The sequence below is a fragment of the Cyanistes caeruleus genome, chromosome 1, assembly GCF_971803275.1.
Source record: "Cyanistes caeruleus chromosome 1, bCyaCae1.hap1.1, whole genome shotgun sequence".
NCBI lineage: Eukaryota > Metazoa > Chordata > Aves > Passeriformes > Paridae > Cyanistes > Cyanistes caeruleus.
Window position 1 is genome coordinate 49,435,457 of NC_141701.1, and position 15,935 is coordinate 49,451,391.

At 40.8% G+C, this 15,935-nt stretch overlaps 1 protein-coding gene across 23 annotated transcripts in view; it reads right to left on the reverse strand.

Moving 5' to 3' along the window:
- The window catches only part of DLGAP1 (DLG associated protein 1), a 401,340-nt gene that overhangs the window by 81,259 nt on the left and 304,146 nt on the right, over positions 1–15,935 (reverse strand). For all 23 annotated transcript variants that reach the window (XM_086891436.1, XM_086891366.1, XM_086891464.1 and 20 more), the window contains 2 exons: positions 10,220–10,397; positions 7,790–8,030 (listed from right to left, as the gene is read on the reverse strand). In XM_086891436.1, the coding sequence (XP_086747562.1) occupies positions 7,790–8,030; positions 10,220–10,397 (419 nt within the window). The remainder of the gene's footprint in view (positions 1–7,789; positions 8,031–10,219; positions 10,398–15,935) is intronic.

Here is a 15,935-nt window from a genome sequence, read left to right on the forward strand (position 1 = left end):
AGTGGGGCCCTGTAGAGCTGTACTCATTAAACACTGAAATCAAAAATCACTCAGTCACTTAAAAAAGCTCATCATCACCAAGTATCTCATCTCTAACTTCCTGCAAAATCCTATGGTTCAAGAGAGCTTTACAAGTATTATATCTGGGGAAAACCAAAATATTGAGGTTTGTCTTAAAGGAATGGTGTGGAACTCAGTGCAGGTGAGTGGCAGCACATGGTTGGAGATTGGACAGTTACACAAACTAAAAAGAAAAGCCCAAGTTTTTTTTACACACTGGATGCATTAATTAAACATAGCCTCTCCAGGAAAGAGGCCCAAGTCTTGCTTCCCAAAAGACAACTGTAGTTAAAAGCACATTAGTCTATTTTAGGAAAATGGCAGGAATTATTATTAAAAATGTGATATCATTATATAAATTGGGGCATGTCTTCAGCTACTGATTCAGCTCATTTCTGTCACTGCCATCACAAAAACATTGCAATGGAAATAAGCTGCAACAAAGAAAGATTTCGGTCTTTGTTGTACTTTTCCATAAAGTGAAAATGTAATTATTTGCTCTGGAGCTAAAGAATGATGTATCATCTCTAATTCTTATAGTTCTGAGAATTAAAGTAGTGACCAGTTCCTGAGAACAAAAGTTTGGGATAAAAGGTACATTGCTCTCTCACAATTTACCAATGGAAAAGGACTGTGGTTTTATTTAATTTTATATCCTGCTGCATACTCTACCCATTAGCTTGCAATTACAAGCTGGAACTGCTGTGGGAAACCTGCTTCCTTGTGATGTGATTCCAGGCATATTTCAAAGAAGGTTGGTTCCTACCTCTGTGTTCAAGTCAGGTAACTCTGTCCCCCAAACCACAGACTCACCAGGCTGCTGAGTCAGAGCTGCTGAAATCATGCCAGCCTTGCCCTGCACCTGAGTTCACTCTTAGGACACCAGACCTGAGCCCCTGTCTGGGGCAGACCTGCCAGCCAGCCCAAGCTGCTGGCAAAGGGCAGACTTGCCTTGCAGCAGTGAGCAGGAGAGACTGTTTGCCATAAGCCACTGCTTCTTGGATTGTGGCAAAATCACTGAGGTTTCACGCTTGTTTATGGGCTCAGAAAAATGTTAATTCTCAGATAATGAGACTTAAGGCATGCAGCGCTCAGTCAGCAGAACAACTTCTAAATTACTGTTTTGCTTGTAATGACTTCCTGTACGTTTGTTATGGTACACCAAGTGGAATTTTTTCTCAGCTAGGTGCTGGACATTAAGGTGCTGTAATACACAGGCATAGCTGCAGGCTCCATCAGGGCACTTCCACAGGAGCATGCACACCAGCAGGAGTGGGGTACACAATCATGGGATCAGGACTCTGTCACTGCATTGGCACACTGGGAGGTCTCCATGAAACTGGGGTCCTGAACATCTCTACAAAAATCTCCAGTAGTGGTGTATTTGATAACACACCTACCTAATCTGAAACTAAAGCAGAGTTCAAATCCAAACATGCTCTGTACACCTTCGGGGAGAACTGTGTAAATCTGAACATCTGAAATGATTATCATTTTTTGTGTGTGCAATATAATAAAAACAAGTGAATTAAAGGAAAAATGAATTTAAGCAATTCCATACAAATATGTGCAAAGGGCTTCTGTAAGTTTTTTTTATATCTGTAAAGAAATTAATGCAAGATTAACAAATAATTAAGCATTACATTTAAGTAACTAATCCTTGCATCCTCTTTATTTGTGCTCCACTTGATAAGAAATGCACTTAAAAGTTCTTTGCACAGAACAATAGGGATTTCTCTTCTCTTTCTCCTCTAAAATAATGCTTTTTCCCTGTTTCATTTGAGATTATCAGTTCACAGGTCTGATGGCCATCTTACTCCCAGTATCTCAAAAGGCCAACAGGGTCTTACAGAGCAGCAAGCTGAGAAGCACGCAGCAGTGTATCCTTGCACTGAGGACTGCTGACTGCATGCCAGGCTTTGCCAAAGCAGAGCTGGAGGTTTGAGGCAGGTGTAGTCCTGGTGAGGCTACATCCCAGGTGTGTGCTCAGTGTGGCACTCCCCAGCATGAGAGACGTATGGGCATTGGCAGAGTTGGTGGGTCAGGAGTATGATTTACCCATTTTCAACCTTGGAGATGTCCAAGTTGTTTGGACAACTGGAGAAGTCAACAAAACAAGTGCTGTCTTGACAAATTAGCAGAGTTGTTCTGTGTTTCCAAAAGTGCTTACAAACACAACATATTCCTTCAAGACATTTTAAGCTCACGGTTTTGAATAATTAAGATCTTTCTCACATTCTTACCTCACTATGAGCCTTAGCCCAAATGTTCATAAGTGTATCAAGCAAATAAAGAAAAAGAATAGTAAGCAAAGATGGAATACCAAAGGGTAATACTGGCTTTTCTTTCCCTGTGTTTGAAACACATTTATAACTTTGGATACTGCTGTAAACTCCTCCAAATGATGTTTTCAGATGTGGAAAAAAATAATTAGGCCATGCCCTACAAAACAAAGTCCTTTTCCCACCCTTTCTGAATTTCTCATTAAAAACCTTCACTGGCCTCATAAAAATGGTGTTTTTTTGGTGTGATGTGGAGCTTAACATTCATCAAGCTGACTACGGGGGTAGACCAGATGAAACTCATAGTAGCTACAGTCAGACACCTCTGAAACTGGAAACAATGTTCTCTTCCAAGGTCAGATCCTCATTAGAAAAGGAAAACATTTCTAAGCGCTGACTTCAGCAATTTGATAGCAGATCCAAAAGGCAAAACACATTTTGGGATTACTCAAGGAAAGAGAGGAAATGAACCATATAAATTATTTTTCAAACTGTTTTCTACAATCTTCAGATTTATTTTAAGTTTCAACATCTGCATGAAGGTCTTAACGTAGTTATATTTCTTCAGACCTTCTGTGGAAATATCCTAATTTTGGTACAGATCCAGAAACCAACCTTAGCTTCAACTGGAAATAACATGTGAAATCCTAATTCCTTGTTTCCTTTGGAACAGAGCAGTCTCTGAAGGGACAACTCTGAGGAATCCAAACGACGTGCATCTGGCATACACTCAGCTAGAGCTTCCTTATCCACAGGATTTGATTTTATTTTCGAATTCTGCCTGACACAAGTCAGTTTTTAGACTTTTGCATTTTATATGTTTGTTTATTTATTTATTTATTTATTTTTAATTGGCTAGGCAGCCCCTTAGAGATTTTCCACAAAATACCTGACTTGTCTTGACCAGATGTTCCAATGAATGGAAGGAAAATGATCTGCTCAGCTGAAAGACTGTAATTAACATACACTGTGGTAACTCTCTGTCCTTCCCTATCCTGCTGGCTACACAGCATGATTTCCTTGGGTTTTTTATTCATTTTGCTTTTAAGCAGAAGTGTAATATTACTGAGAATCACCAGATGGCATTGCTGTAGATAACTCTGATATTTCCCTTCACCAAACCATACAGTGGATAGATGCTGAATTGCAATCTAGTGCAGAGTTTTTCCTGATGTTACTACTTGTTAGAGATGTCATTACATATTTGTATATTATACTATATTATGTATTTCTATGCATGTGTGCTCATTGTGACCTCACAATGTCATAAGGTTTGTTAACAGCAAAGGATTGTGCACGGCTACATAGGGAAAGTTTAGAAACATAGACACAAACAATGTGGGAGAAAGATGTTCTTTAGACTACTTTAACATTTCATTGTTTCTTAATAACTGCATTTTTCAAGCTCGTTGAAATGATTCACAGACTTAAAATTGTTAAAAGGCTACTTATTTAGTGACTGGATTTGTTGTCTGAAGCACTTCAGCTACAATATCTGCATCTGGAAATAACCTGGGATCAAATTATGTAATAACTCACAGCTCATTAAACTCCTCTGAAAAGATCAAATGACCTGGGTGTTAATTTTTAGTGCAGCCTATGGTGTATAACATATGTCAGCACTTCAGAGCTGCTCTGCCTCCCAGCCTGCATGGCTCTGCTCGCAGGGATGGCCACAGTCAGGATGCCTCCATGGGTAGGCATCTCACCGGTACTGAGAGAGTGTAAATGGAGCTAGCTTTCAAGGCATGATGTAGTTGTGACATAGAACTTATTTATAATTCCATATAAAGTGTCAAGATTGCATTTTCTCTTCCTCATTCCAAACCCCTTAATTTAAGAACAAGGATAAAGGGAGTTTGTAGCCGGGTGGGGTGTTGGGAGGAAAGGGCAAAAACCGGAAGATCTGGCAAGGAGGGAATAGTTTTTTCTCAAAGTGACCTTGCAGCTGAGAATGCTAAGAATGTTATAGTGGGAAGGAGTGTCCATTTATTATGCTTAGTGTTGTTCATCCTCTGCTGGTTTTGAGAAGTAGAATTCCAGTGTAGAGACAACACACAGACACGCTTGAGCCTTCTGGAAGTGAGATATAAAAGTACAGCCCTGTGATGAATTGCCTGTGTGCAATGCCCTTTGACATCTGGGGCAGGGAGCGGGTCCCCTCATCACTGTGTGCTAGGATGAACTGAGCCTAATGGAGCTTGTGCCTCTGTGTGTCTCTTTTCACTAGAATGAACTAAGCCAAACAGAGCCAAATGTGGGCGCAATGTCCCAGTGTGTCCCTGCTGCCCAGCAATGTTGGTGAGGTAATGAAACTCTACTCTTTGCATTTCAGCTGTGGTTTGGTGGTTGCCATCGTTACCTGTATGTGTTGACTCACACTTGGGGATTGACCTCTTCTCTCAGGTAAACAGTGACAGGATGAGAGGTCCTAATTAGTCCTAAGCTGTGCCAGGGAAGGTTTAGGTTGAATATGAGGAGGAAATTTGGTGGTAGACTTTGGTGAGGTTAGGATTTGCTTCCCCATTCATAGTGTAACATTTCACCCCTTTGGTGATATCAGGTTTGTGCCTCCACCTCCATTTTTACACTTGGGCTCAGTTTCATCCAGCTGCAGCCATGCCTCCGTGTTCCCACAGCAGTGCTAGGGTCAGTGCAGGCTGCAGAGGACACCAGGTGGGCAGCACCCTTAGCTGAGCTCTGTGCCATAGCCAGTGCACAGGTTTGTAGTTACACCAGGCACACCCTTGGGAACTGAGCTAGAGGTGCAATTCCCGATTGCGGAACTAAACCGCCACCACTCTGTGGCAAAAGGAAATGAAAACCTGAGGCTGCCACCACAACAACAGAGGCTAACAGGTAAAGTGTGATTTTTGTCCATAGTTCTTGCTTTATCCAGATGCCCTGGAAAGCTGTGGATCATTGCTCTAGAGGAACAATTTTGAATCCAGTAAACTGACAGCTCTCCTGTCTTTTCCACCATCAAGCTGGAATTTTCCTGGACTTTGAGCTGTCAAAGAGATTTTCAAAATCAGTGTATGATCACAGCTTTGGTATTAGTAAATTAAAAGCCATGTTCTTGAGCGAATTTCTGATGATGATGAAAGGAATCTTTCTTGGTTGAAGAGGCAGAGATGCTTTAGGGGAAGGAGGACTGCTCTCTCATTTGGGGACGTTAAAACCATTTTTAGAACATAACTGCTCCCATGTCTCCCACAAAAGCATTTGCAACCTCAGTGGAGATAAACCTGAAATACTGTTCTCCTTTCTTCATGTCTGCCTAGTTGTTGTGCTGTTTCCCATTTTATTGGAGCAGGTATTAATAGAAACCATCAACATTGCCTTTCATATTTCTCTGCTGTGAGCTAGGCACAGGCAACACCAAGGTAGCCAATAAACAGACAGTGGTATCTATGTCAGGTACTAAAAGAGAAAAGTTGTCTGAAATGATGCCAGTGGAAGGGATGGGCCCTTGGAGCCCAAGAATTAGAGAATGAAAAAGATAACTCAGTAAAATTCCCACTTCATAAAATAGGCATCTACAGCAATCTTTAAATGCTTCTATGTACGTCCAAAGAGAGCACTGCAAAACATTCCTCTCTGTTTTTAATGGCCTGACTACAGAAGCAATAACCCAAAACATGCTCACTGGATTATGTTTTTCAATATCCCAGTTTTGTTCATATGATTTTTAATATAAAGCCAGCTACCCAGAGAAGAGATCAGGCCTCTATGGTTGCATTACAAAAAAGGGACTATAAACAAGAGATATTTACAGTACAGGTTTTCCTCTTTCACGTTTTCCAGTGTTTTTGGCTGGCACACACAGCCAACCTCCATTTTTACATCATCATCCCCAGACACAGGCGTCATTTTCCTAAGTGACAAGAACAACCTCTTACATATGGATAATGAAAAAATAGTTATTCTCTTCTGCATTAATGATCACAGTTATTTTTATAAAGGAAAAATGTTATCAAAGCCATTCTCACAGAACAGAAAACCCTCTCTGGGATCAACCCAAGCTGATCTAACAAAGATCAGAGAGTGCACACTGAAAGACCCCTGAAAACTCCCATCCTTCAGTTTTTGCCTCAGAATTCGTTTGACACAAACTAATACCACACAATAAAGTAGCACACACCTTATGCAAATCCTGTCTTTGTGATTTGGTGCAAACCTTGGGTGCTCACAAGGGCTATTTCTATAGCAGAAATGCTGTCATGTGAATACTATTTCTTCAGTGATTTAGATGAGAACTGCTCTGCAGCATTTGTTAAAAATGCTTTGATGTTTGTGATGTGTTGCCAATATATTTCCAACAGTACTTAAACTTGATGCTTTTAGAAAAATCTTTAATTTAGCTGAACATTTTTGGTAAAAGGATTTAAAGTGTTCTTTGATGACATAAAACAATTGACAAGCAGCTTTAAAAAAGACTTACAAGGAATAAACAACTGCACCTGTGAGATAACACACAAAAGGACGGAAGTTTACAGAAAACAGAAATGAAAAATACAGCAGAAGAGGTAGTAGGTACAGTGAAATACATATAATAGTCAGTATTAGTCAAGAATATGATTAGTATATGAACAGTGTACGAATAGTAAATGAAGCTTGTGTAAAACAGTGGAATGGTTGCACAGAAGTCAAAAGAAAGAGGCTCTCTCTCATCCTGCCACAGAGAAGAGCACACACATGTAATGGCTCCTGCCTCTTGCTTTCCTGAATGAGAGAGGCAGATTTGGAATTTGGTTTTACTTCCCCTTAAGCACTATTTTGGTGACAATCTGAAATTCATCATGGTTATTTCCAAAAGAAAAGCAACCTTAAACATTAAAAGGAAGGTTTGAAGTCTCATGTTTATGCTGAAACCTCTCCCTCTAGCAAGTCTTGAATAGTTTGAACTGCAGAAAGAATGTAACAGCAAAATGTGAACATGCATGTTTTGACCTGCAGACTGCTTCTTCCTTTCTTCATTCTCCCATCTTCAATGGGAACTAGAGAGCTGGAACAGTCTCTTCAAGCCAGTAAAAACCACACCCAGCAACTTATACAATCACTTCAACTTTGTAGAAGACCCCATCAGAGGGATCCTCCCCGCTGGTCACAGCCAGCAAAACTGCTAACCCAGAGCCTTCTTGCTCAGCCTTGCCAAATTGTGATTGCTCTTTTGGGGAAGATTGCAAGAGGAGACATGACCTTGGACTTCCCTTCTATGTGCTTTCAGCTCAGAATAAATTAGCTTGGACACAGAAGGAACCACAACTGCATCAATCTTTCTCTGTGTGTGGTTTGAGGCTGATTAGTCTGTCCAGCTCCCTGGTGAAACACAGACTCTCTTAATGGCTTGGCGTCTGGCAGAGAAAAGCCTGGTCTGATGGAAATGCACTCCAAGTACCTTCCCTTTCTGTCCCCCCCTCTGGATTTCCATTTGTGTTACTCACCAGTACTGCTCTGGATGGTCCTCACCGTGGTGGTTGTACGCGGGGGAGATGAGGACCGCAGCGATATGCACTCATCATCCTGGGAGCAGCCCTTCTCGATGGCTCTGACGTAGCTGTGGCTCCTCATGCGGAAGCAGCCCGGCATAGGCAGATCCAGCGCTTCCACCGCCTGAGACTCCAGTTCGCTGAACACGGACTCGCAGACGGATTCGAACTGACCGTTCACTTCCATCTCACTCACCTGCAGACAGACACCAGGCAGGTCAGCGCTACCCATACACAGATATTCCACACTGCCTGATATAAACGTTCTCGAGCTACAGTGGCACAATGGCCAACACCTGTTAGAGGATCTCTTTGCACATGATGAAAGGTAAATGGGACATCCCATAGCAGCAATCGTGAGGGGAAGAAAACAATGTACAAAAAGGGGAGACAGAGGTGTTGGGCAAAGATTCAGCAGAGTTTGAGCTCTTGGCTCTTCTGAAACTGGTGGGAAGCCTGGAGCCTTCGTAGCAGGTTCTGTTTTATGTCACCCGGGGTCCACGGCAGAGGTTGAATATTTGGTCATTTGGATCACTACACGTAAAATAAAAATCACTCTTTCATTGCGGGGTGAGGGAAAAACCAAAAAGGGTCAGCTTAACTCCAGTATATTATCGATGCAACCCACAGGCAATTACAGTGATAAAAACCTGAGTGGCTGGGAAGCTGAAGGGAAACAAACACAGGAAGGGGAGGTTGGTAAGGGAACCAGGTTTGCTGCTAGGGAAAAATGTTTGTGGAACTAAATTTCTGGCTGAGAGCATTTGCAAAGGAATCCTTAGACCCTTTGTGCAGCAGACACTAGGTGGTGACAAAGACTTGTGCTCACAGTGGTCAAAGAACGTTCAAAAACTTCCTGCAAGTCTTAAGAATCTGGAAACCATTTACCTTGGCTTAATTAGAAATGGATGCTCATGTTTCTAAACTGAGAATTGAGCCCTGAGCTTGGCATTAAAGCACAGTAATTATCACGGTAGGAAACATGCAGATGGGAACCATCACTTGAGGATTTCGTTAGTTTTCAAACATGTACAAGGCCAAATTAACAGGAGAAGATAAGAGTATATTAGGATGGTAGAAAAAAACCCCAAAAACATTTGAAATTCTCTTCCAGGATTAATGTTACCAAGAAGAATGTTTGTGGAGTCTTTGTACACGAATCTGAAAAATCTCAGAGAGTAAACCACATGTTTTTTCAAAGGAAAACTATTTTAAAAAGCTTGGAAGAGTAGTAGGTAGTACAACAGAAAGAATAATCTTACTATGGCAAAGAATATCCAATCCTCAAGTAAAATATCTCTGAATTTATGCATTTTTAAAACAAAAAAAAATTGTCCACCTTGGCAAATAACCACTCTTTGGCTGATAGCTTTGTGTGTTAGGTGTGCAGCTAAACAAGTAACCTGACCTAATATTCATGTAGTTGAGACCTGAATTTCTGTGCTGTTTTTCTCCTGGAGACATCCTGACCCTCCTTTCAGAGCATCAGCCCATGCCCTATGCAAAGTGCCTCACTACAAAATACACAGGTGAATACTCTGAAGTGTCTAAATATAGTGTACTGCAGAAAGGCAAACTACAGCTCCACATTGAATGGCACATGTATTTGTTATGGCCACAACTGAAGTCCTGATGTCACTGATGTCACACACTTTTTTTGACATTGCAATGATTTGATATGCCAGTAATAAGGGATCAGTATCTGGCACCACATATCCTGCCTGCTGCACTTCTGGACTAGTGTAAGGAAGTTCTTTCATCCAAGTGATTTACCCAAATAATCCACTTAAGCTAATAAGCCAAAAATCACTCCAAGGAGCTAGAAGATGTAGCAGATGAACTACTGGCTCTCTGCCCTGTGGTGTACTGGCACTTCTGCACTTCTTTCAGATCTGTTCCCTATGAACTCAACTGTACAAGCATGCTGAGTGAAAGGACAGGCTATTTTATACCATTGAAACACATAAACTGAGTCTGTCACAGTGGACTTAATTTTTCTTCTTGTTTAGGAGCATGAAGATCTCTTACAGACAGATTTTTGCACTTAATACATATACTGTAGTATTTCTACTATTTAGGTGAAAAGTTTGGAGGTACACAAGGCAAAGAATGCACAAAATAGCATACAGAAACTAAAATCTCTAATAAAATTATGGAACACAAACTATTAACAGCCTAATTTTACTTTAGCAACTCAGCATACAAACTTTTTTTTGAGGCATTCAAAATTTTTTGATTGGAGGTTCTAAGCCCAAGATCCTTAAGAACCCTGTTTAATGACAGTGCTGGTGAGCACCACTTAAAGCAAAATCCAGTTTCTCCTATTGCAATCAATGTCCAGAGTGACACCTGCTCTCCAGCCTGCCCCAGATGCATGTCACCCACCTGGCTGATGGTACTCATGGCTCTCATGTAGCTTTCGTTGCGGGAGCGGAACTTGGGGGACGTCAGCAGCCCTGCAGGGTCCAGGCTGTCCAGGCTCCTGTTGATGGAAACTTCGCTCACTGCCCTCAGGTAACTGTGGCTCCGGATCTGAAGCTTTGGCGAGTGTTCACTGGATATCCTGGGAGTTTCGGGTGGGGAAAAAAGAAAAGGAAAGATAAAAGATATTTCATCAAATCCATGAGAATAACCAGATGTTTTTTCATTGGAACAGGATGACTTGTTCAAGTCATGACACAGTCCTTGTATATTTATATAGTAAAGGCAATGTCAGTACTTTTATTTGGATTACCCCACCCTTTTATTTGGTGGAAGGAAGAGAAAAGGATGGAAAATATTTTCTTTTCAGTTTTTGTAAAACCATGTCTAAGCATAACAAAATCACTTTAATTTTCTTTAGTGACAGCAGAATGGAAAAATTTTACACTGTACTGAAAATGACAGCATCCAGCTCCAGCAACCCCCCCCACTATGTGGGACTTTTGAAGTGACAACACTGAAACGACCTCATGAGTTGATTTTAAAAGAGCAAGAGCAGCCATTGAGATAAGCAGCAGAACTGCTCTGTGCCCTGTGGCCTTACAGAGATGAATGCAGCAATCATCAAAACCAGCTGGCGTGTCAGGTAAAGAAAAAAGAGGCCTGATAGTTCGATCAGCTGGATGATCCTAAATTTATCAACTGAACATCCACATCTCAAAATGCTGCTGGTGATGTGACTCTGACATGTTCTCGTGTATGTATTCATGAAATGGGACAGTTTCTCATGGGGTTTTCCATATCCTTTCATTGGGGGGTGTACAGGCCAATAGGGCAGGCAGATCATACAAACCATGCAAAGTGCACAGTATGCCTTAACCTGGGAAATCATCCCACCACCATAGGCATTTGATATGCTTTAAATTTTATTTTAGACCTGGCTTAAGCCACGACTTAACAAAATGTATGCTAGTGAAGTAGCTTTACTCAATGATGTTAGATTAGAAGTTTAAAAGTCACAGTTGTGCGACTTTTAAAGTCACAGTTGTACTTCTGAAGCAATAACTTTCCCTAGTTTTTCAATACAAGTGACAGGTGAGACATACAAGTAATCAAAACCAAACAACAACCCCCCTCCCCCAGCAATTTCCCAGGGAATTTGTACTTCTGTATTCCTGCCATATATGCTAAGAGTCAGCCAGAAACAATCCTCCACCTGTGAGATGTTTTATCCTCTGAATGTGCTGGCTAAATGCTGTCTTCACAATCTGAGGCATCTTATAAATGTGTGAGTCACAAAAAGCACGTGAAATACACTTGTATGAAATACAATTAATTTGGGGGATATGTCTTTTGAAAGAACTCATCAATGAATAAAGCATCAAAAGGGTGAGTCTTCAATATATTTTTGGATATTCAAATATTCTTCATGCATCACAAAGCACACTAATTAAAGTATTAACTTTATTTTCCATTTAACAATGTAAATCTCACAGAGATGTTCACAGGTATATGAAAGAAAAATCTGTAACCTAATTAACCAAGCTTAATCTTTGTCTCCTAGTCTTTAGAAATACATGTACAGCTGACCTGAAATAAGAGAATCCATTTTATGTCTAATTCCTGAAGCATTTGCAGATATTTTGTATTCAAGTATTTAATGATGGTAATTGGCATCAGCAATTTCCCAGTGGCATGCACAGTTCTGGTAATTGTCAATGCATTTTGGGAGGATGATTCCATTACACAATGGATTGCTCACCTAAGTAGTTCAGAAACTGGGTCTGTTTCTGAATGGTCCAATACTGTAATAAAATCTTGGCTGTCTCTACAATACCATATTCTCTGACTGCTAATTATCTGCCTAATAAAAACACATAAACTTATGTTAATTACTTGACACTCCTGTCACAAGATGAAGAGAAAGCCTTTGCTTGCCATTTTCACATTCATGTGATACAGCAGCCATTTCCATACTCTTTGACTCCTTACACCACTTGATTCCACATGACAAAAGCTGAAGGTTTTTAGACATCAGAATTAGTGGTGCTCCAAACAACTAAAAAAAAGGCAGTAAAAGTGGTGAAAAGTCAACTGTTTATTTGTTTACAGCATTGTGGTAACTAACACTAACCATGTAACTCTTGGAAAAAAATGCATTGCCTGTTACTGGATTAAAAAAAAATAGAATGAATAATTCAACAAACATAATTTTTCTGATGCATGTGAGCTACTTCACCACACTGCAGATCCGCAAACTGATCAGCATCACCTGAAATGCATTTCCTAGATTGGTTCAAAATGTATTTTATGATTATGATGTGAACAGTTTGCTGCCAGTATGTGACATGCAAAATTCAAAAAAGCTTGATTAGCTGCCAGTTAATCAAATACGTGACCTGGGGCTTGTTGCTGCCCACTGATTAGCTGAGTTTGCAAGAAGACTGCAGCACATCACAAGATTCAATGCACAGATATTGCCAGACAGAAATCTCCAAGTGCTGAGGCATGTGCCCTTTAAAGAGTGGAACCAATATAAGTAGATGCAAGTATCCACAGCACAAGGATTTTGCTGTGGCAGCCAGAGCAAAGAGTATGTAAGATACTCATGGAAGTGTCATGGAAAATCTCCACAAAGAGTATAAAAATGAATTTTCTGTATGCATTAGTTTTGCATATTATTTTCCCAACTCTGCTTGAAACTCTGCTTTTTTCCTCATAAAAGTAGATGTTCCCCTGTGTTTTTCAGATGTGGGTTCTCAGCACAGCTGTCTTTTTTTTTGGTTTTGTTTTTGTTCCTCACTAGGCAGTTTTACTGGCCAGTTTGACACAAATCCAGAACCGTATTTTACAGGGGGCTTCCTATCTAAATCTGTGCTCACCTCCCATCTCCTGGATAAACCAGAGGAGGTAACTGGCTGCTGCTGAAGGAGGTGGCTCCTTGCTTATTGATTGCTACAATCTCTGTTTCACTAGATGTAATGGTGGGGGAAAAAAGGAAAATAAAAAGGATTTAAACATAGAGAAAGAAACATTGAAGGCTTGCATTTATGATGATTACTGCTGCTTTCATAGCTGTGTAATAAATTGTCACTATGTCCCACAGTAAAGTTTAATGAACAGCTGAAATGCCACTGGAAATTTTGATAATATGCCACTTAGGAATAAATCTGACTATGCATGATATGCAAGATCTGAAAGTATAATTAATTTTCTTGGGGTTCCTATTACTAGTAATGTGTAAATGAAATGACCTTTTTCTTCCTTAAGGGTTCAAGTCCAACTTTTATCCTGCATTACCTAAATTTCTATTTGTACCATTGTAATTTCCACAATAAGTACAACATGCCAGGGACTGAGACTTTGGTACAGCTCTTTGGCCAATATAAAATGGTCTTTTGGCTCCACTCACTGTATTGGATGTATTAACTGGCAGAAGTAAGATGTGAATTACTTAGGTTCTTAAAGAAGCTCTTCAAGCACGCTTCATCATTTCTGCGTTGCATTCACAAGTGCCAGGTCCTCATGCTGGCTGCATCACACTTTTTCCCCACACTTCTGCCCTTGTCCCAGGCCTCACCCCAGAGGATGGGAGCACAGCCACAGCAGCATCACACTGATACCACTCAGGGTGGGGGGCGCAGCACTACTGGATGTGCCTCCCAAGAACCACAGCGAGAGACACCAGGAGGAGATGAGGGCTCTGTGTTTCTGCTGCTCTGCTGATTGCCACTGTGGGTTCCCCAAGGGGACTGACAAGAGAGGGAGCCAGCCCTGAACTGAGGTGAGTGCAAATGGAGTCTGCTGAGTCCCAGCAGGTAAATAAACACTCCCCTGGCCAGAGGAAGGCAAGTGCCTCTGATCCACACTGTGCCTCAGAGAAGATGAAGGTACCCCACCAAAAAGGCCAAAATGCTACAGAAATTCCGTAAGAAGCTCTGAGAGGGAGGAGAATGTTCATTTAACTAGAAAACATTTTCTACTGAAGCATCTGAACCAGAAGATTAGATAGATGTATAAAGGAAATCTTTGCATACTGCAGTGAGATTTCTGCTCTGTACATTTCAAATACACTGAAGCCTATTCTCCTGTTTTCATCCAAATAGAGAGATCAAAATATTTCAAATGTGCACTACTAATAACCCTACCACTGTTGCAACATGCAGGTCGAGAAATACTTTTAACTTGCTATTAGAGATGTGTTTGTATTTACACAATATTAACATGATTTACATGGTTTAATTCAGATGAAAACACATTCTGGTCCCTCATTTGTTTGATTATTATAGAGTAAGGAGTTGGTTGGAGTAGGCATTTGTGAGAGGAGTTAGACTCAATTGCTTTGCTCTGGAGGCTATAGGGAAGCCAGAGAGGGACCCTTCATCAGGAACTGTAGTGAAAGGACAAGGAGTAAAAGCTACTGAAAAAAAGAAAAATTAGGTTAGGTATTAGGAAGAAATTCTTCACTTTAAGGGTGGTTAGACACTGCAACAGGTCGCCCAGGGAGGTTATGGGTACCCCAAGCCTGGCAGTGTTCAAAACCTATTTGGATAAGGCCTTGAACAACCTAGTCTAGTGGGAGGTGTCCCTGTCCATGGCAGTGGCAGAGGGGGCTGGATGATCTCTGAGGTCCAATCCAAGCTCTTAACACTCTGTGATTCTGTGATTCTCTATCAAAGGGTGGAAAATGCAGTGTTAGCAATTAACTGTGAAATACCTTTGAACATATTCTTGGAAGAGTTCCTGTGCTTGAAAATGTCTTTCAAATGACAAAGAGAAGATAGACAACTGGGATTTACATGAGCAAGCAATTTTAGTTTCAAATATTTTCTTTTAATTTAGGAGAGCACAATGCTCTCTGTCATATAGGTGCTCTTTATAAAAAGCACTTTATTACATTTCATTTCTGAATAAAGAAAGGGAAAACCAAGCCTTATGATAGCTGATTTTTTTTTTTCCCTTTAGGCCAGACACAATATAAAAAAACTAGTCCTGAGACTGTATTGTTTTCTGCAACTTCAGCAGTCAGAATCATAGCACAAAGTACAGTGTTGTGCCAGATGGGTACTGTGCTCTGCCAACAGAAAATGACAAAGCAGAGTAAAGTGAAAGTTCAGAAACACGTCCTGAATGCTTCTGTAAGCCAGCAGAGGCATGTGCTAAAATCTGCCTTCAAACAAAGAAGAAGACCTCAAAAATAAACCACATGCAACATGAAACCAAGAAAAAATAAACCTCAAAATAAACCTCAATGTAGTACTGTTAAGTATCCCAGCTCTCAATTTTGCTGACTACAACTGACAACTTGGTTCCATGGGGATAAATTATCCTCTGCTGAATGTCCCACCTCTGGCATGGCTGGTGGCCACATCCAACATACATTTCTCTGCTTAACTTTATGTGCATTTTAGTGTTGCTAGAAGGTAGAATAATCCAGTGCAGTGCCACAGGGTGAACACTGAAGGACATCAGAGAGGAATATGTAAAGAACAATTTATTGATGTGCATCTGTCTGATGCTGCTCATGGACATGGATCAACCAGGCTGGGGTAATTTTTCTATGTTGGCACCTATGTTCTGTTGCTGCTTTTTTGGTGCAGTGAACAGGAAGCTGTCATGTCACTGATGGAGACAAGGGCAGCCCAGAAACAGTTTTTAGCATTTGCCCTCCCCACCCCAG